This window comes from Euprymna scolopes, chromosome 44 (genome assembly GCF_053919585.1).
Source record: "Euprymna scolopes isolate OS-2025 chromosome 44, ASM5391958v1, whole genome shotgun sequence".
In the NCBI taxonomy this organism is placed as follows: domain Eukaryota; kingdom Metazoa; phylum Mollusca; class Cephalopoda; order Sepiida; family Sepiolidae; genus Euprymna; species Euprymna scolopes.
In genome coordinates this window covers 14,164,383-14,187,205 of record NC_136525.1, presented here as the reverse complement: position 1 = coordinate 14,187,205, position 22,823 = coordinate 14,164,383, and the positions used below count along the sequence as shown (strand labels likewise).

The 22,823-nt window shown below is 32.5% G+C and overlaps 1 protein-coding gene across 2 annotated transcripts in view; it reads left to right on the top strand.

Moving 5' to 3' along the window:
* LOC145268697 (uncharacterized) overlaps nucleotides 1-20,818 on the top strand; it is a 29,117-nt gene extending 8,299 nt beyond the window's left edge. For both annotated transcript variants that reach the window (XM_080124226.1, XM_080124225.1), the window contains exons 2-5: nucleotides 87-180; nucleotides 7,591-7,750; nucleotides 11,979-12,134; nucleotides 20,218-20,818. In XM_080124226.1, the coding sequence (XP_079980352.1) occupies nucleotides 87-180; nucleotides 7,591-7,750; nucleotides 11,979-12,134; nucleotides 20,218-20,438 (631 nt within the window). In that variant the 3' untranslated portion in view covers nucleotides 20,439-20,818. The remainder of the gene's footprint in view (nucleotides 1-86; nucleotides 181-7,590; nucleotides 7,751-11,978; nucleotides 12,135-20,217) is intronic.
* Nucleotides 20,819-22,823: the final 2,005 nt, after the last annotated feature.

Genomic DNA, 22,823 nt, shown 5'->3' with positions numbered 1-22,823 from the left:
TTGATTAATCCCAAAAATATAGGTATATTTTTATTTTAGCAGCTCCTAATTCTAATTAAAAAACAAAATTTCTGTTTTGCCGACAGGTATCAACACGAACTCCCGGTTGTGATTCAGGGAAGGAAAACGAAATTCATCACCCATTCAGAATTATGCAAATTGATGAAATGGAAATTGACGGTAAACAATTACTCAATCCATTTTTTTTTTTTTTGTTTTACTGGTAAGGGGCTTACTGCTTATTAAGGCCCGGGGGCCACTCTGATATATATTTGCTATGGCAGGTCATCAAAGGCGTTTTTCAGTCTATATAATTTCTAAAAAAATTAACTTTTGTCATTGTCTCGATATATACACTTGGCAGCAAAATAAAAGTACACACAATTGGTTATAAAATATTTTCTTAATTCAAAATAACCTTTTCGATTTCAGAATGACAATTTTGACATTGGTGATGACGCCTATGGCAGAGTTGCTGTGTTTTGCAATGGAGTATATATATATATATATATATATATATATATATATATATATATAAATATAAAAGCGAAAATGTATGTATGTATGTGTGTTCACTTTTTCTGTATGCCTACAAAAGGCTTTTTTCAGAGAAGCGCTCGGTCAGTCGGTTCACAACTTTTTAAAAACTTTTTATATCACATATAAGTCGTAATATCTCACAGTTAACAACGAAGCTCGCCTGTCGATTTAATTTGCTCGATTTTGGGAAGATAAATATTCAACATTTGTCACTCGCCACATGTGGGTTAATCTTTTTCCTATAACATCTTGGGAAAATAAAAATCCCGCAGTCAAACTTGACCTCATTAACTCATCAAAACGGGCACCTGCCAAATCCAAGTAATTAAATAAATTCAAACGTGTTTCCGTTAGCATCTCGCGGTGGGGCATTGCTTAACATCGCACGTTTTTTTTTTTTTTTTTCACACTTTAATTTACAACTTTGCCTCACCGGTTCGGGTTCGATCCTCATACTTACTGTTCCCCCCCCCCACCACCACCACCGGAGTTTCCACACACACACCTCCAAACACCCGGGCAACGCCGGGTACTCCTCGCTAGTATATATATAAATGGTAATTTCTGGACATATATCTAGAAATTACCACTTGGATGTAAGGAGCTACTAATTGGGATCATGAAACTATATGGGAAGTTGAGCTACGAGATTTCTGTTCATATTACATTTAAACATTTGCAAGTTAGTACAGTCAGGGAAACAATAAACAGGGAGGGAATTCCAAAGTTAAGTAGTCCGTGGAAAGACAATATTAGAGTAAAAGGCTTACCTGCATCTATGGATCTCAACAGTGAAGGGGTGGTATTCTACTGGTTGTCGGGTTAGTCGGATGGTATGTATGTATGAGGGGGCACAAGTATAACGAGTTCATCAGGGCACATTCCATAAAAGTACTGGAGTAGACTTGTAACATTGTTATTTTTAAAACGGGCCAAACATCGAAAGAAAATAAGATTTAGATACAATTCCTTCGTTTTTATTGTTGCGTCCGGTCGTCCAAATGTGTTTTTCAGTCTATGCACTTTCTAAAAAATCAACTTTTGGCATTGTCTCCATATATACACTTGGCAGCGAAATAAAAACACTCAGCTGGTTATAAAATATTTTGTTTATTCAAAGTAACCTTTTCGGTTTCAGAATGACAATTTTGACAATTAGTGACGGTGTTCATGGTGGTGGTAGTAGTAGTAGAAGTAGTATTAGTCTAGCTGAATCCACTGTGAAAAATTTCCCCCACTCTTTATCTGTGCCTAAATCAAAACGTGGATTCCATGAACAAAGCTTCTTTCTTAGAACTGCGCGCCTGTGGAACTCTGTTCCGTCTGCCTGCTTCCCACCTGACTACAACTTGGATGTGTTCAAGTCCAACGTTAACAAATTCCTAATGAACCGCCCCCTTAAGTAAACACTTCATCAAATCTCCACACTAACGTAATGTACTTGCAATAACCCTTATCCCTGAGTGGCTTCCGGGCCTTGATAAGTGGTGACCACTGTGTAAAAAAAAAAAAAATTAGTAATAATAGTAGTAACAGTAGTATTAGTAATAGAAATAGTAGGAGCAGTAGTTGTAGTAGTTGCAGTAGTGGTGGTGGTAATGGTTGTGGTAGTAGTTGCAGTGGTGGTGGTGGTAATGGTTGTGGTAGTAGTGGTGGTGGTGGTGGTGGTGGTAGTGGTGGTGGTAATGGTTATGGTAGTAGTTGCAGTGGTGGTGGTGGTAATGGTTGTGGTAGTAGTTGCAGTAGTGGTGGTGGCAGTAGTAGATATCAGCTTTATGATTAAATATATTTCTAATTCTGTGGAATTTCCACGGGTCACGCTAATTTATTATGAATCGTTTAACTTTTTCTAAACAAGCAACTGAGACATTTTAATTCGCTATGCACAAAATGCATTTTTTTTTATTATTATTATTAAATATGAATCATTAAAAGTTATGCTATAAACTTTTTTTTTTCTTTTCGTACTCATAACCTGCTATTAAACACAAAACACATGCTAAAAACTTCAATTACATCTGTCTTCTGTATTTGAAACTATTCCATTTCATTCTATGTTCATAAATAAACGTTTTATCGTCATTCGAAGTGTGAGCACATTTTTTGAAACATGCTGTATTTAATTGACTAATATAAATATTTTACATTAGATGATATCATGATAAAGGGATTGCTTGATATTATACATTTTCCTAAAAGTAGTATATATGATAATTAGGGATGTACCGATTAGCAAATTCATCAATTACCGATTAATCGGTATTTGGTAATCGGCCGATTAATCGGTTTTCTAATGTCGATTTATCAGCATATTTTGTTGTCAAAAATGATACGAATATTAATTACATTATATTGTAAACGATGATAAGTTAACTCCCTTTTCGCTTGCCAGTGACGATTTATCTTTACACCATATCAAATAAGAGGCATGACGCGCTGTTAACATGTAGATTTTTACAACTTCAATGAATCTGAGGCAAAGACATGTCAGCATATGAAAAATTTCCCTCTTTTCTCGTCTGATCGTTATTTTTTACTTTAAATCATTGTCAAAGAAAATTATTACTTCACTTTTCAGTTTTCATGTTGAAGAATTGTACAGTAAATGTGTGAACCGAAAAAAAAAAAAAGCATTCTTCATCAGTCATACTCTTGTTCCTCATTTTCGGACTCTTGCTACTATTACATATATATTTTTATTTTTATGGTTTAGATAATATATATTTTATTGAGATGACCTAAATAAATGTGTGTGTGTGTTTATTTTTTTAAATAAGTGTGTGTGCATTTTTTTTAAAAAATAAATGTGTGTGTGTGTTTATTTTTTTAAATAAATGTGTGTGTGTGTTTATTTTTTTAAATAAATGTGTGTGTGTTTATTTTTTAAAAATAAATGTGTGTGTGTGCGCATTTTAAAAAAAAATAAATGTGTGTTTCTGTGAATTTTTAAAAAATAAATTAGTGTGTTTATTTTTTTTAAATAAATGTGTGTGTGTTTATTTTTTAAAAATAAATGTGTGTGTGCATTTTTTTTAAAAATAAATGTGTGTGTTCATTTTTTTAAAATAAATGTGTCTGTATTTATTTTAGATAAATTTGTGTGTTTATTTTTTTAAATAAATGTGTGTGTGTGTTTATTTTTTTAAATAAATGTGTGTGTGTTTATTTTTTTTAAATAAATGTGTGTGTGTTTATTTTTTTAAATAAATGTGTGTGTGTTTATTTTTTTTAAATAAATGTGTGTGTTTATTTTTTTTAAATAAATGTGTGTGCATTTTTTTAAATAAATGTGTGTGTGTTTATTTTTTTTAAATAAATGTGTGTGTTTATTTTTTTAAATAAATGTGTGTGCATTTTTTTAATAAATATGTGTGTGTTTATTTTTTAAATAAATGTGTGTGTGTATGCATTTTTTAAAAATTATGTGTGTGTATGTATTTTTTAAAATAATATGTGTGTATTTATTTTTTAAATAAACGTGTGTGTGTTTATTTTTTTAACTTACTGATTAGATATCAGACATGAGTAATTCAAATAGGTAAAAAAAAAAATTAATTAAATAATGACAATAACCTTCAACCATTATGGCAAACAATTTCTGCTGGAAGTCAATCCCAAGAATAAGAATACAGCTGCTTGCAAGTTATGTCAAATCATCACATCAAAGGGAGGCAAATCAGCAAAAAGTTTTACAATGACTGATATGTTAACGAATCTTAGAAAGCTACGTGCAAAAGAAGCAAAAGTTGCAAATAAGAAAACGAAGCTCCACGAATATAGGAACAAGTGGCAGCAACTACGAGCCTCCAGCAAAACACCAAACTACTATAGAATCAATATTGGCGAAAAAGAAAGTTTGGAATACTAATGATCACAGGTCACAAGAGATTACTTATCTGAGAAGAGAAATGATTGCTGTTGATATTCATCCATGTTCCGTAACATCTAACATTGGATTTAATAGGCTTATTGCAAAACTTTGTTCAATTACAGCATTCCATCAAAAATGTACTTCACTATAACGTAAGTTTCGATATATTTATAAAAGTAAAACAAAAATTCAATTGTCTCTCGCTAAAATTAACAGCATTTCATGGACTTCAGACATTTGGACAGCTACAACAGATAATGCTCTCTTTCTGAGTTTGACAGATCACTGGCTTTCGAATGACTTTGAACCATGCAGAGCTGTGCTTAGAGTTGGCCATTCCCTGGTGCACTGGTGCACACATGGGTGCAAGAATAAATGAAGAATTGCATAATGTTCTTGGTAAAATCTTCAACATAGTGTTCTTGATCTTTGCAGAATTCTGGTGTAATTGAATGTGGTTCAGAGTCAATATCATTCTTTATACATTCATCGCAACTCTCAATAAATGACTCATTATTTTCACAACAGTCTGTTAAAAGACAATCATTACAGCTAACAGAAATATTGTCTCTCATTTGAAACATTCTCCATTAGCAAATTAACTGAAATACAGGATCAGTTTAATTTGGAAAAATATAAACTCATTCAAGATGTGACCACATGGTGGAATTCAACATATTATATGCTAAAATGAAATGTAGAACAACAAAAAGCTCTGGTAGCATATGGTGTTAAGATTTCTACCATAACAACTTACGAACGAGGGCTTGTTCAAAAAATTGTCCAGTTACCGAGTCAATTTGAAGAAATCACCAAAGAAGCAAGTCACAGGACTTCAACCATATCAATGATAATACCTACAATTTTAGCTTTGAGATTATTTTTTTCAAAAGTTGTCCATCTATTTCTGATATTTCTGATTTTAATGGAGAAATCCTTACCAATGAATCAATGGAAACAAGATTTTTATCTAAATGATAAAATGATAAATAGGTGTGTGTCCACTTTCCTAGATCCAAGATTCAGATTTAAATTTCAAAAGAATGACATGGAAAACACTAAGAATTGGATTCTACATCTACATCTTCTACTGATGATGATGGAACAGAATCAACAGGATACACTTCTTCAAGCTTTGTTGAGGGCCAAGAAGATCAAAGTGATAGTAAAACTGTATCTCTTTAAAGACTGTTTGATGAATTAGCTTCGAATAAGTGTACAGTAATAAATCAAAACTTATTAAAACTTAGTTGAGTTAAATCTGAAAATTGCAAATACAACAGAAATACAAGAACCACAATCTAAACTCAAAAGTAAATCCCTTATGCTTAAGTGCAAAAAAGAACTTAACCATTATGTAGCTTTACCAATACTCATAAGACGTGATAATCCATTTCAGTGGTGGAAGAAGATACAGGAGACCTTACTACTGCTGAGTAAACTGGCTTCAAAATATTTAAACGCACCACCTTGATCTGTGGAGAGTGAGAGGCTCTTTAATACAGATGGTTATGTGTATGAACCTACGAGGAACAGGTTGTGTCCTGAGAATAGAGAAACATTACAATTTAAAAGTATTCAGCTTCAGATACTGACGAGTCTATGAGAGCAGAGGAGGAAGACAGCAAGAATAGAAGAGGAAGCAGAGGAGCAGCAGGTACAGAACTTCAGCTTATAGTTATTCACTTAAAGAATTACAATTGTACTTTGTAGTTGGTTTGTAATTGTTTTTTTTATCTAATTGTTTAATTATATTCATTTAAGAATTGGAAATTGTAATTTTAGTTGATAAAGTCGAAAATCTATAATAGTGGTCAAACACGTAACAAATGTTAAGTTAAATTGGCAGTTACTTTGTTAATGTGTCAAAGCTATCTGATGAGTCACTTGGCATTGATGAAATGATTTAAATTTAATAGGAAAGAGAAAAGTAATTAATCGCCAGATTAATTAGCAAATAGGCCAATTAATCGGTGAAGTGGTCGATTACTGATTACCTGCCGATTAATCAGTATACCCCTAATAATAATAATAATTAATATATACATATATATATATATATATATATATATATATATATATATTTTTTTTTTTCAAGGTGAAGCGAGGTTAAGATCTTTAACCTTGCTCCACGACAGTCATGGCAAAGTATATCTACTCTAAAATTAAAAATGGTCTTGAACCATTTTTAATTTTTTAATTTTTAATTTTTTAATTTTTAATTTTTCTTGCCTGATGAGATCTGTTATGATCGAAATGGTCTGCACATCGTAGCAAGATATGACGGTATTTACATAAAGAATAATAATATATATATATATATATATATGTTTATTAATTATACAGAAGTTCAGAAAAACATTGGTACCGTCGGTTTCAAGCCCAACACAATGGGAAACCGTTAATGGTAACACGTAAATAATGTTCAGCTCTCGTCAGCTGAACATCATTTATAGTGTTACTATTAATGGTTTCCCGTTGTGTTGGGCTTGAAACCGACGGTACCAATGTTTTTCTGAACTTCTGTATAATTAATAAACAAATATTTAGCTCTTATACCGAAAAAGTTTTTCTTTGTAATCGAGCACTTTGTTGGAACTCTTTCTCCAAAATACAGTAAGCAAATATATATATATATATATATATATATATATATATATATATATATATATATATGAATAATATAAAAATGACAAAAAGTCTAAATTTCAAATTCCAAGATGTTGTTCATCTTACAGTTTTATTCTTTCAACATGTTAAAATGTTCAATTCTTAACAATATCTGTTTCGTAGCACAGAAACAATCCTATAATTATTATATTTATAAAATTTGATAAAAATCAAAGATGGCATAAATATAAAACACAATTGCAACTACTCTTCAGGTTTTTTCGGATTTATGTAATCATGCCCCAATTCTTTTTCTTTCTTTTCTTTTGGAAGTTGATAAGTTCTTATTCTTCTGATGAGTCCGAACAGAAAATATAAAAAAATTGAGATAATAATTATCACTCTTTATACCAATCTTTTCTTTTTTATGAAGCTTGGCGTCATCATTCCGTGTTGTTAATCACTTGGCCGCCGTCACCTCGCAGTAAATATCATGATTCAAAGGGTGTATACATCTTTTTTGAAACAAGCTGTATGCTTGTGCATAATAAATATCTTTTTCTTTTCAGAGGGGAAAGTTCCGTCCAAGATTAACTGAAATGGTGCAGACTAACAGTCCTCAAATTGTCCTTGATGCCAGCCAATCGGCCTTTGACCTTTTGCCTGATGTGGAACAGGCCATAAAAGCCCTGACAGTTCTCAAGGCTGTCGGACCAGCAACGGCCTCGGGTAAGTATCATTGCCCCATTTTAACTTCTCTTATATATTAATGATGAGACAATCATATATTTTTTCCAATTCCGATACAATTACTGATTCTGATTCTTTATAAATCGCTAAATATTTAACTATACCTCTTTACGGTGAACTGTCCAAAAGAAAAAAAAAATCCACAAACAGTTCAAGAACAATCTGAAGGTCTGTCTCAAACAGTTCGGTTTGTATTCTAACTCATGGGAAAAACTAACCCAAGACAGATGTTCTTGGCATGCGAAAACTCGCTAAATCCAATGAAGAATGCAAGAGGAAACATGACTTTAGAAAAGACAGAGCAATCAACATCTCTGCTACAGAATCATCCCACACGTGTCCAAATACTTTAGAAGAGCTTGAATTGGTCTAACAAGCGATCTTGGAACACACAAAACATTTGCATGATTACGACCATCTTTGCAAGCAATGAACAAACATCGTATCATCATCATATATATATATATACACACACACACGATATATATATACATATATATATACGAGCAAACAGTTAATAAAACATGTTAAAAACACTTTGAAATGAGTTAAAAACCTATTTAATCTGAAAAGGAAACACTACATAAGTGGATAGTCCTTAATCCGCGGAGTTTCGAAGAAATACTTCCCTTCTCATCAGAGGGTAGGAATTAGCAAAATGCGGGATCAGATTTTATATATATATACACACAAACACACGAGGGGCGTGCAATAAGTAAGGCCCCTGACCCATTTCCCATAGCAGTAGAGCAACAAAACTTGGCACACTTATTAGTCTTTCTCTACATAGGAACCACCCAGAGTTATGCATTTCTCCTATCGTTTGATGCAGCTCTGGAGACCGTTTTTGTAGAACACCCCAGGTTGGTCCTCCAACCACGACTTGACTTCAGAAATCAAGGCTGCATAATCTGGGAAACGCTTTCCTTTCAAAAATAACTTCATGGCTGGGAAGAGGTGAAAGTCAGAGGGTGCAAGGTCAGGAGAGTAGGGAGGATGGGGGAGGATTTCATAACCACATGCCCGTGCTTCTGATCAGGTGACATGCGAGTTGTGGACCGGAGCGTTGTCCTGCTGGAGGAGGGTACCTTTGCTGATCTTGCCCCGCCTCTTGATTTTGATAGCTTCCCTTAATTTCCTCAAAAATGAAGCATAATAGGCTCCTGTAATTGTGGTACCCTTTGCCAGGAAATCTGTCATCACTACTCCGTCCTGGTCCCAGAAGACTGTGAGCATGACCTTGCCAGCAGAGGAGGGCTGCACCCTTGCCTTCTTTGGAGGTGGTGAGTCCAAGTGCTTCCACTGCATTGACTGGGCTTTGGTCTCTGGATCATAGTGATGGACCCAGGTTTCATCCTGTGTAATCAGTCTTTTGAAAAACTTTGACTCATCTTCTTTGCACATCTCCAAATTCATCCTCGAGTACACAACGCGTTCTCGCTTTTGGAATGGTGTGAGCAATCTGAGAATCCATCTGGCAGACACCTTATGCATATGCAAATGGTCATGAATGATAGTTTCCACAGACCCTGTACTAATGTTGACATCTTGGGCTATTTGGCGAATAGTAATGCGCCGATCTTCCAAAATAGCAGCCTCAACTTGACGGACAGATGCCTCATCAATGGCAGAAGGGGAGGGGGCGACCAGGTCTGAGAGCTGTTTCCACAGACTTCCGGCCATGTTTGAATTCACAATGCCAGCGTTTTACAAGGTCATATGAATGGGGCATTATCACCATAAGTTTCTTTCATGTCATCAAAATTCTCCTGTGGTGTGCGTCCTTTCAAATACAAAATCCGGATCACTGCTCGACATTCAACAGGCTCTATTTCACACCTGACTCCGTTCAAACACTTGTAAAACAGAAACCACAATTAGTTCAGAGCTGTAATTTGCCACATAACTCAGAGATATAAATCATTGCACATGCAAAATTTCAGCTAGATCAGACAACTGGAAGTGGGTCAGGGGCATTACTTATTGCATGCCCCTCGTATATATATATATATATATATATATATATATTTATATATATATATATATATATATATATGTATATGGGTGAGTGTTTTTTTAAATAGACATTTGTTGAGGTCATTTGCGAGCACCTGTCCCATGGGCCGATGGATAGAACTGCCAACTTTCAATGCGATGGTTGTAGGTTCAGTCCCCAGCTAGGGAAAGGTGCTAGTCTAGCTACACTGATGAGTTGTGATACAATGAAACAGTGCTGTATGTGGATGACTATATATATATATATATATATATATATATATGAGCAAATAGTTAATAAAATATGTTAAAAAAACACTTTGAAAAAGAGTTAAAAACATATTTAATCTGAAAAGGAAACACTAGATAAATGGATAGTCCTTAATCCGCGGAGTTTCGAAGAAATACTTTCCTTCTCATCAGAGGGTAGGAATTAGCAAAATATACATATATTGTGTGGTGTTTGTGTAGAAGAACCCCAGCAAAAGTGTCCAATTATAAAGAAGAATTCAATATAAGAATATATAAGCGGACCAATTTATGGTCGAAAAACATCCGATTCTCTTCAGCCATTGTTTATATCTATTCTTACCGGGAATCGACCTCACATTGTTTCTTTTTTTTTTTTTATCACACTTTATTTATTTTATTTATCTATTTATTGTTTATACTTGTTTTTACGGTTTAAAAAGTATATATGTTCAGCTGTGTTCCCTACTGTTTGAGCTATCGACAGATAGATAAGAAAGATTTAAAATTAAACCACTTCAAGCAATGAATGGATTTTCACAAAAGAAACAGAAATATATCGGCAAGTTGAAACAAAAATTTTACATTTCAACTTGCCGATATATTTCTGTATGCGTTATTCATCCACCCAAACAAAGATTTTACTTGTAAACTATTCTTGGCTTATGATTACTATTTCCTGTTAATCTCAGTGTCATGTGATTATTAGTTTATCGGTTAAATATTTTCACAGACAGGCGAACACACACACATATATACATTTACTGCTTTATTTATATAGGTTTTTTTTTTTTTTGGTAAAACATTAGAAATTATAAAGCTGTTGTAGTTCGCTTGAAGCATTATGCATGTGTAAGAAGCTGAAGTTTTTGAGAGAGGGTGACTTTTTCATATGGGCACTTTTATTGATAGTACACACATGAAACTCTAGTCCCCTTCAAAGTAATCTCCTCCGGCTGCAATGCACTTGTTGTACTGTTCCTACAACTTCTGGAAAGCCCCATGGAAGTCGTCTTGTGTGCATCGTCGCAGCCTCTTTTATCATCTCAATTGTCTTATGACAGCCTCTAAGATTTTCCTTGAGCTGAGGGAATAACCAAGTCACAGGGAGCAAAGTCTGGACTATAGGTAGGGCAAGGAGCTGTGTTGATGCCTAATTTGGTCAAATAGTCTGAGACAAGGATGGAGTTTTGGACTGGTGCATTCACGCAAATCTTCCGCATCTTCCGTTCCTCACGAATAATTGTGTGTACAGTTCCCACACTGACATCAAACTGTGCACTTATTGTCTCTATAAACACACGACGATCCTTATCCATGAAATTCTTTATTTGGCCAATCAACTCTGGTGTTCTGACTTCCTTACTCCTTCCAAAGCTCTCATCATCCCTCACAGACTCCCTGCCTTCCTTGAATCTCTTATGCCGGGTTTATACAAGATGATCCAAAAGCAGTCTGAAGCATTTCATGTTTCTGTGGCATTTTTTTTCCAAGTTTAAAAACATGATTTTATTGCATATCGTTCTTCTAAAGTGTCTTCACATCCAGATTGCATTTTTGAAATTCATCAGCTGTGACAATCAGGCTTTAGTAGGGTGTATTCCAATTCCTTCTGTAGCTGTTCATTTGAACCTGAAATCATAAAAAATTGGTCAGACATCTCATAAGATGTATAGCAATAACAAGACTGAATTTTCAAGAGTCTACAACAAGTTTAAATGCCTGTTCCGAAAATTCTGGAAACTAATTGAAGGTACATCATAAGTGAATTCATTCCTTATGGACTCAAAAACGGCTGGGTCTATTTTGATGAAATTTCACACAAAGGTACTTCATGTGCCTGGCAGTGTTCTTAGATAGGTTTTGTATTGGAATACTGAATTTTCAAGAGTCTACGACAATTTTAAATTCCTGCACCTCATAATTCTAACACTAATCATTTTTTTTTTCTTTCTTTTTTCAGCCATATTAGCTGCAGGTGCTCCGGATCAAGTGCCGTTCATGGCAGACGAGAGTATGTTGGCGGTGCTTCCTGGTCGTCCCAAAGCATACACATTGCCTTATTTTCTTGATTACCGAGATGCCATTAAAAGCTTAGTGAACAAACTGAACAGAGAAGGTGAGTGAGTGGATGGGTTGGGGGTGGGGGAAGAAGGAGGAGGTAAATATTTGTTTGCAGTCGACTAATTTGCCGTACTAGCTAAATTTGACTTCTGCACTATAGCCATTCTAATAGATCATTGCAAAGGTATCTGCCAGGTATAGATTGTTCTTGTCTTGTCAGCTTATGTGCTGGACAACAATGGTCTCCTAAGAGGACTTCGTAGAGAATTTAATATTAGATCAGTGTAAAAATTTTTTGCCGATTTAAAAATTTTATCTTGAAAATGAAAAGCGGAGTTTTTGAAAATCTTTATATATATATATATATATATATATATATATATATATATATATTTTTTTTTAATTTTCATCCCAAACAAAGCACAGTGCCACTTTTATGTAGGGGGCTACTATCGGGGATATAAGTTGCAGGGATACTATGTAGGGAGTTGAGCAGCAAGATGTCTGTTCACATTACACTTGAACTTCTGCATGTCAGTACAGTCGGGTAAACAGGAACCAGGAAGGGAATTCCAAAGTCTAGTAGTCCTGGGAAAGAAACTATTAGAAGGCTTTCTTACATCTAGGGATCTCTACTGTGAAGGGGTGGGATTTAGTTGTTTATCAGGGGTATTCACGTTGAGGGGGTACAAGTGCTTGTAGTTCGTCAGAGCATTCACCATTAAAGTACTTGTTGAACAGGCAGAGGGATGCAACATTTCGTCGATGGGACAGAGGCTGAAGCTTACATGACAGTTCAGGACCTATCAGGTTGGCGACTCTCTTTTAAACCCTGTCCAGAAGTAAGAGACAAGTAGCAGATGCACGATTCCAAATATGACAGCAGTACTCCATACATAGGCAAATGGTGGCCTTATAGAGGTACAGGATACTTTCAGACGTAAGTAATTTTCTAGCATAGTAGAGAGAGCCCACCTTCTTCGCAGCAGCCTTGGCAATGCTCTTAATGTATCTATTCCAGTTCATGTTCCCTGTGAACGTTAGGCCGAGGAGTTTGAAGGAAGTACTTTCAGGTAATGTGTTCTTGGTCATTGCTATTGGTGGTAGAAAAGGTTTCTTGTAATTATTGAAGGAAACAAGCTTAGTCTTGGCAGCATTGAATGTGACCAACCATTTTTGTCCCCATTCCACTATGGATTGGAGGTTGTCCTCTAGTGTTTCTGCCATTTCCTTAGATATGTGTTCATTTGTTTTCCCCTCGTGCCTGTTATAGAGAGTGGCGTCATCAGCAAATCAGCAAATATACCCATTTCAGAAACAATTTTATCAGGGAGGTCATTTATGAATATCAGGAATAATAAAGGTCCAAGGATAGACCCCTGAGGTACTCCCGCATTTATGTCATATTGTTTAGATGTACGACCGTCGAGAACAACCTGGATTTTTCTCTTACTTTACAAGGATTTAATTACATTATGTATTCTTCCAGTGATACCATATGATTTAATTTTCCTTAGAAGACCATTGTGCCATACCCTGTCAAAAGTTTAGATATATTGAGGGCTACCGCTCTACCCTCCCCTGTTTTGTCCAGTGAACGGTATATACGTTCAAAGATCACAGGATATCTGCTGTTGAACGGACTTGCCTTAATCCATATTGATTGTCAGTCAGGAGTTTAGCAGCTGTAAGGTGATGGACTAGAGCTTGATTAATTAAGGACAAATATTTTGGCGAAAAGTGTGAGAAGGCTAATGGGGCGATAATTTAATGGGTGAGTTCTTTCTTCAGAATTCTTGAAAACTGGTACGACAGAAGCAGTTTTCTAGCAGTCGGGAAAGAACAATAACGACCTTTGCCCACTATAGTTTGATTTCATCTGTCAATGAGCTTATAAATGCCTTGCTTGTAAAAATTTCTTAGGTTTTGATATGAAATATGAAGCTGATTCGTGTTCAATCTTCTCTCGTAATGTTAACCAAAGGCCATCTAAATGATTTTGCAATCCTTAAAATAAGTGATAATCTGATGGAGATATGTCAAGAGACTATGGAGGATGAGGCAAGATTTCTTAACCAAATTTGGCGCTTGTTAAGATGCAGTCGACAAATCGTTTTTTTAAAGATATATCGTTTTAAGCAAAAACAATATTACATACGTAATTGTCATGCCGAAAATAGTAATATATCCCAAAATTATGAAAATTCATTGTGTAGAACAATTGCTATTGTGTTTTTAGTAAAAAAAATTGTATCGCTATAGACAACAAATATAACAACAATGAACAAGTAATCCAAAATATTCCTTTCGGAGTTATGTCCCCCTGCATGTAGTCTCCTACTGCCTACTTTATAACGTCTAAGTAAAATGCAATCTTACGCAATTTTCCGTAAAAATTACTTTTAACTATAAATAACTTCTTATGCGATGATTTTTTTGTAATTTTTGGATATATTACTATTTTCGACATTGCAATATTATTTTTGCTTAAAACGACATGTTCAAGAAAATCAATCTGTTGATTAAGCATCGAAAAAACTAAGATAATTGCTTTTATTTCAGGGTGGCATCTTTAGCACGTATCTGAAAAGGGGGAAAGTGATATCTTAAATTTTTCAAGAGAATTATATGCATCTCAAGAAAATAAGAATCCATAATGATCCGTTTTTGGTAGCATTATTTTGGAAGGTCAAAGTTAAGAGATACAGTGCAATAAATTCTGGCCCATGTTAGGGACCACTATCATGCCAAATTTCATCAAGATTGGTTGAGGGGATGAGGATGGAGAAGGGTGATCTTATTCAAATTCACAAAGAAGTTGGCCGGCACCATGGTGGTAACCCCTGTGATAGTGGCGAACCCCAACTTGGTGTGCACCATCCCTAGGTGGAGGAATTTATAAAGAGCTACACCAAATTTGTATGGCTATTAAATTTTATTTTCTCTAATCTATATTCAACTAGTAGGCTGCCCAGCATTGCCCTGTGTTATAATAAAAAAAAATCAATGAAACAGTTTAAAATGTGTGCTAACGTATTCTAGACAGTCCTAATGATCAAATCTAAAAAGTTTTTAATTCACAAGATAGTTTAAGGGCCAGAGTATAGTAATAGAAAGTTTAGAAGGATTAGAAGTTTTAGAATGATCTAGAAGGTCTCAGAGGGGTCTGCAATAATCTAGAATGGGTTAAGGTGCCATATAAATAAAGGTGGAGAGGGAAACGGATCAGTTATCAGCTTGTTCCTGTTAAGGTAACTTCGTCCCTGATTCATGGATAAGTCCAGCCGAAAGAATCCAAAACAAAAAAAGGAAAATATATCTCCTCAACCCACAGCAAGTTTGCAGAAACTGTTTTTTGAACTAGTGGTAAATACAATTTTGAAATTTTCTCATTGACCAAACGTTTAAAAGAAAAACAAAAAGGAATCTTATTGTCATTGAATTTCATTATTAATAGAGTGAATAGTCACTCAGAGTTAGCGGTTCGTAATTTTGACTACCTCCCTTCTCCCTCGTACCCTCCACTTTCTCGTCTTGGTTTTTAACCCGAGTTTCACCAAGCCGCTATTTCTTCTAATATTGATAGTAGTAATTCTAAACTACGGTATCTTTTGTTAACCGACCCTTTTCGTTTGTTTTGTTATTGTTGTAAATATTTGTGAACAAACCTTTTCGTTTTTTTGTTATTGTTGTAAATATTTGTGAACAAACCTTTTCGTTTATTTTGTTATTGTTGTAAATATTTGTGAACAAACCTTTTCGTTTGTTTTGTTATTGTTGTAAATATTTGTGAACAAACCTTTTCATTTGTTTTGTTATTGTTGTAAATATTTGTGAACAAACCTTTTCGTTTATTTTGTTATTGTTGTAAATATTTGTGAACAAACCTTTTCGTTTGTTTTGTTATTGTTGTAAATATTTGTGAGCAAACCTTTTCGTTTATTTTGTTATTGTTGTAAATATTTGTGAACAAACCTTTTCATTTGTTTTGTTATTGTTGTAAATATTTGTGAACAAACCTTTTCGTTTGTTTTGTTATTGTTGTAAATATTTGTGAACAAACCTTTTCATTTGTTTTGTTATTGTTGTAAATATTTGTGAACAAACCTTTTCATTTGTTTTGTTATTGTTGTAAATATTTGTGAACAAACCTTTTCATTTGTTTTGTTATTGTTGTAAATATTTGTGAACAAACCTTTTCGTTTGTTTTGTTATTGTTGTAAATATTTGTGAACAAACCTTTTCGTTTATTTTGTTATTGTTGTAAATATTTGTGAACAAACCTTTTCGTTTATTTTGTTATTGTTGTAAATATTTGTGAACAAACCTTTTCATTTGTTTTGTTATTGTTGTAAATATCTGTGAACAAACCTTTTCGTTTGTTTTGTTATTGTTGTAAATATTTGTGAACAAACCTTTTCGTTTGTTTTGTTATTGTTGTAAATATTTGTGAACAAACCTTTTCGTTTGTTTTGTTATTGTTGTAAATATTTGTGAACAAACCTTTTCATTTGTTTTGTTATTGTTGTAAATATTTGTGAACAAACCTTTTCATTTGTTTTGTTATTGTTGTAAATATTTGTGAACAAACCTTTTCATTTGTTTTGTTATTGTTGTAAATATTTGTGAACAAACCTTTTCATTTGTTTTGTTATTGTTGTAAATATTTGTGAACAAACCTTTTCATTTGTTTTGTTATTGTTGTAAATATTTGTGAACAAACCTTTTCATTTGTTTTGTTATTGTTGTAAATATTTGTGAACAAACCTTTTCATTTGTTTTGTTATTGTTGTAAATATTTGTGAACAAACCTTTTCATTTGTTTTGTTATTGTTGTAAATATTTGTGAACAAACCTTTTCGTTTGTTTTGTTATTGTTGTAAATATTTGTGAACAAACCTTTTCGTTTATTTTGTTATTGTTGTAAATATTTGTGAACAAACCTTTTCGTTTGTTTTGTTATTGTTGTAAATATTTGTGAACAAACCTTTTCATTTGTTTTGTTATTGTTGTAAATATTTGTGAACAAACCTTTTCGTTTGTTTTGTTATTGTTGTAAATATTTGTGAACAAACCTTTTCGTTTATTTTGTTATTGTTGTAAATATTTGTGAACAAACCTTTTCGTTTATTTTGTTATTGTTGTAAATATTTGTGAACAAACCTTTTCGTTTATTTTGTTATTGTTGTAAATATTTGTGAACAAACCTTTTCGTTTGTTTTGTTATTGTTGTAAATATTTGTGAACAAACCTTTTCGTTTATTTTGTTATTGTTGTAAATATTTGTGAACAAACCTTTTCGTTTGTTTTGTTATTGTTGTAAATATTTGTGAACAAACCTTTTCATTTGTTTTGTTATTGTTGTAAATATTTGTGAACAAACCTTTTCGTTTGTTTTGTTATTGTTGTAAATATTTGTGAACAAACCTTTTCATTTGTTTTGTTATTGTTGTAAATATTTGTGAACAAACCTTTTCGTTTATTTTGTTATTGTTGTATATATTTGTGAACAAACCTTTTCGTTTGTTTTGTTATTGTTGTAAATATTTGTGAACAAACCTTTTCATTTGTTTTGTTATTGTTGTAAATATTTGTGAACAAACCTTTTCGTTTGTTTTGTTATTGTTGTAAATATTTGTGAACAAACCTTTTCATTTGTTTTGTTATTGTTGTAAATATTTGTGAACAAACCTTTTCATTTGTTTTGTTATTGTTGTAAATATTTGTGAACAAACCTTTTCATTTGTTTTGTTATTGTTGTAAATATTTGTGAACAAACCTTTTCGTTTGTTTTGTTATTGTTGTAAATATTTGTGAACAAACCTTTTCGTTTGTTTTGTTATTGTTGTAAATATTTGTGAACAAACCTTTTCGTTTGTTTTGTTACTGTTGTAAATATTTGTGAACAAACCTTTTTGTTTGTTTTGTTATTGTTGTAAATATTTGTGAACAAACCTTTTCGTTTGTTTTGTTATTGTTGTAAATATTTGTGAACAAACCTTTTCATTTGTTTTGTTATTGTTGTAAATATTTGTGAACAAACCTTTTCATTTGTTTTGTTATTGTTGTAAATATTTGTGAACAAACCTTTTCGTTTGTTTTGTTATTGTTGTAAATATTTGTGAACAAACCTTTTCATTTGTTTTGTTATTGTTGTAAATATTTGTGAACAAACCTTTTCGTTTGTTTTGTTATTGTTGTAAATATTTGTGAACAAACCTTTTCATTTGTTTTGTTATTGTTGTAAATATTTGTGAACAAACCTTTTCATTTGTTTTGTTATTGTTGTAAATATTTGTGAACAAACCTTTTCATTTGTTTTGTTATTGTTGTAAATATTTGTGAACAAACCTTTTCATTTGTTTTGTTATTGTTGTAAATATTTGTGAACAAACCTTTTCATTTGTTTTGTTATTGTTGTAAATATTTGTGAACAAACCTTTTCATTTGTTTTGTTATTGTTGTAAATATTTGTGAACAAACCTTTTCGTTTGTTTTGTTATTGTTGTAAATATTTGTGAACAAACCTTTTCATTTGTTTTGTTATTGTTGTAAATATTTGTGAACAAACCTTTTCATTTGTTTTGTTATTGTTGTAAATATTTGTGAACAAACCTTTTCGTTTGTTTTGTTATTGTTGTAAATATTTGTGAACAAACCTTTTCATTTGTTTTGTTATTGTTGTAAATATTTATGAACAAACCTTTTCATTTGTTTTGTTATTGTTGTAAATATTTGTGAACAAACCTTTTCATTTGTTTTGTTATTGTTGTAAATATTTGTGAACAAACCTTTTCATTTGTTTTGTTATTATTGTAAATATTTGTGAACAAACCTTTTCGTTTGTTTTGTTATTGTTGTAAATATTTGTGAACAAACCTTTTCGTTTGTTTTGTTATTGTTGTAAATATTTGTGAACAAACTTTTTCGTTTATTTTGTTATTGTTGTAAATATTTGTGAACAAACCTTTTCGTTTGTTTTGTTATTGTTGTAAATATTTGTGAACAAACCTTTTCGTTTGTTTTGTTATTGTTGTAAATATTTGTGAACAAACCTTTTCGTTTGTTTTGTTATTGTTGTAAATATTTGTGAACAAACCTTTTCGTTTGTTTTGTTACTGTTGTAAATATTTGTGAACAAACCTTTTTGTTTGTTTTGTTATTGTTGTAAATATTTGTGAACAAACCTTTTCGTTTGTTTTGTTATTGTTGTAAATATTTGTGAACAAACCTTTTCGTTTGTTTTGTTATTGTTGTAAATATTTGTGAACAAACCTTTTCGTTTGTTTTGTTATTGTTGTAAATATTTGTGGACAAACCTTTTCGTTTGTTCTGTTATTGTTGTAAATATTTGTGAACAAACCTTTTCGTTTGTTTTGTTATTGTTGTAAATATTTGTGAACAAACCTTTTCGTTTGTTTTGTTATTGTTGTAAATATTTGTGAACAAACCTTTTCGTTTGTTTTGTTATTGTTGTAAATATTTGTGAACAAACCTTTTCGTTTGTTTTGTTATTGTTGAAAATAAAGGAAAATATTATTTTTCAAAAACCATATTTCATATCGTCCATATTTTAATTTTTACACCTGTGAATGTAACAAGTGTTGTAAAGTACATATAAGTACTATATTTTAATTCATACAGAAACTGAGACATGTGCATGAAGGTATTGTTTTTTCTAAACCGTTCATTTCTCGAAAATTAAAAAAAATACTTGAGTTAAGATCGAAAACAAAACCTAAAGACAAGGAGTCAAGTATGATAACCATTAGACTAGCTTGCCATGATCTTTAAAAAGTATTTTCAAACCTACTTATTCTTAACATAAGGAAGCTGTCATGTGAACGATTCACGCATACACAGCTGTGAAACAGTTGACAACCAGACCCCTCCACATGCCAATTTTTTAATTTTGACCACTTAACAGCCCTTTTTTTTTTCGGATGAAAACCCAGTTAAAAATTTTTCCACGTGTCTGAATACCCTATATACCAAATTTCAAGTATGTAGATCAAACATTTGCTGAGTATATAGGTTGAGAGTTGTCCCCCCCCCCACACAGACACAGACACACATTCTCACTTTCATAGATATATAAATATGTATTTACATAATTTGTGTTTTCTTTGTTGTTGCAGATTCTGGTGCTTCTAAAGACGACAAGTGGACCCCTCACAAAGTTGAGTTGGCACTTTGGGCGAAGTCAATCGCTTCTTCATTGGGCATAAGTCTCGGGTGCTCAACAATGGTGGGACAGGCACGCAAACGAGTAAACGAGGAAAGAAGCTCTAGCGTAGAAACAGATGAACCTGTCGTAGAGGGTATGAAGACGAAGCGGAGGCGAAAAGAGTGTAAATGAGGACGATTTTAACATCATTCATGTTCAGTTGCATCCCTTGCCCCTGAGACTCCATCCTCAGCCTTTTTACCTCAACGCACAATTTAAATTTTTGAAGAAGATTATTTCTGAATACAGATGTGAGTGTGTGTGTGTGTGTGTGTATAGCAATCAATTGAATGTCCTCAGAATCAATTAAATTTCATGTTATGAATGGGGGCGTCGGCATATCATCTATATAATTATAAAACTCAGATCAGCTTGCTTGGGCGTTTAAACCGTCCATCCGGTTTGTGACTTCCGGTTTCAAAAGATTTGTCTTCTTACCTATTTCATGGTCGCCCTGTCTTAAGTCCGATATTAAAAGCCACTGCTGCTTTTCAAAGCATGCACAAGGTCAACAATATTTTTTTGTTTTAACTTATTTTAACGTGTTTTCCTTACAAATAAATGTAATTTAACCCTGTTGAGTAAAAAAAAAAAACTGATTTGAATATAAAAATACAAAATCTTATTTACAACCATATTTACTGCTTTCAGTAGTGCTCCTGTGGATTCTGATGATTTATTTATTTTTTTTTTCAGGCCTTGCTTAAAAATATTTTCTTTACAAGGAGGGATGAAGGAAGAAATTTGGTTTTAGTAGTGCTTTTAGTAAGGCCTCCTTAATTTTAATTAGTGCTTACAGTAGTGCTCTAGAGGCTTCCTGAGTTTTATTTCTTTTTCACTCATCACTTTAAAAAAAAATGTTTTCTCAAGACGATAAAAGACAATATAATCTTAAAATCACTTTTTATTTTGAATATTTTTCATTTTACTCTTTAAGGGTCAACGGGTAGGTTAGTAACTATTAAAACCTTGCAGAAGATTAGACCCAAATATGAATGTGTGTTTGTGTGTGTGTAGCACATCAATGATAAAATGATACAAATTACATCTATCAGTTTTAGTCCACTATTACTTGAGTTTGTGTGTGACAACTATCACGGACAGAAGTCATATATCTCCATCTTCATTTATGCGGATTTAAAAGCCATGCTTTCATTGGCATAAATGTTTTGTCTGATTCTGATTTACAGAACAAACCAAAATGACAGAGCCGTCGATGAACAGTCAATAAGTACAAATCTAAAAGTGAAATAGTTTGTCTCTGTGTTTGTGTGTGTCTCTGTGTGTGTGTACATTTCCCTACAAAACTACTCTGTCAATTTTCAGTCTACAGACTCGATATTTGACATAAGGAGTATTGAGATTTGGGAAAACCTTTTTAATCAGTTTTCGGCCAGAAATGTGGCTGTCAAGGGGTCAAAGTTCAACAATTTGACCTTTGAAAACTCTACCAAATTCCGCCACCAATTTTGGGTCTAAACACTTGAAATTTTAGATGTAGGTTACTTGGACATGGATCAAACTTTTTAATTTGATTTGAACCCAAAACAATAAATGTTAAGGGGTCAAAATTGGGGTCAAAGTTAAAAACATTTGACCTCTGCAGTCTCTACCAAATTACTCAGGCAATTTTGGGTCTAAACATCTAAAATTTTACATAAAGGGTATTCAGACATGCAGCAAGCTTTTTAATCAGTTTTTGGGCGAAATTTTGGCTGCCAAGAGGTGAAAGTTGAAAGAGTTGACCTTAGCAGACTCTACCAAACTTCTCCCCCAATTTTGTGTCCAAACATTTGAAATTTTAGATGTAGGTTACTTGGACATGAGTCAAACTTTTTAATATATATATATATATATATATATATATATATATAAATGCACATAAAATTATGAATTAAGAATTTGTATACAATGTTAAATTGAATTAAAAAAAAATTCTCAATGCTACAATATTTTAAGCTATGAATCATATTTTTTACGAGAATATCTTGTCTTTTTCTTTTCCAGTTTCATCAACTAGTCCTTTTATTTTTCTAAGTTTAATCTTAACCATACTACTTTTCATGCTCGCATTTTTCTATGTAATCCATGATTTTTTCAGGTTTTGCTTTGAAATATTTTCTTTTTGGTGTTTAATGTCATGCACCTTTTTTGTATATATATTGAACGGCTCATCAAAAACAAGTTTTCGTTAGATTGGGAGACACCCATATTGTAGTCAATGTGGATAATATAATACTCGTTAGTAATGGAAATTCGGTAAATTTGTTAACTTATATGGAACGGCTCATCAAAAACAATTTACATAAGATTTGGAGACAACCATATTGATGATGTACTAGAATTTTATTAGCTACTTTAAAGGTAATCTTTATTTATCTTAATGAGTTTCGAAATTTCTTTGAATTTTTTCTTTCTTTAATTCTTTAAATTTAAAGAAATAATTTTTTTTTTTTTACTTTTAGCTTAATTTGCTTTTATATTTCACCATTTTGTTTTTTTTGTAATAAATGCTTC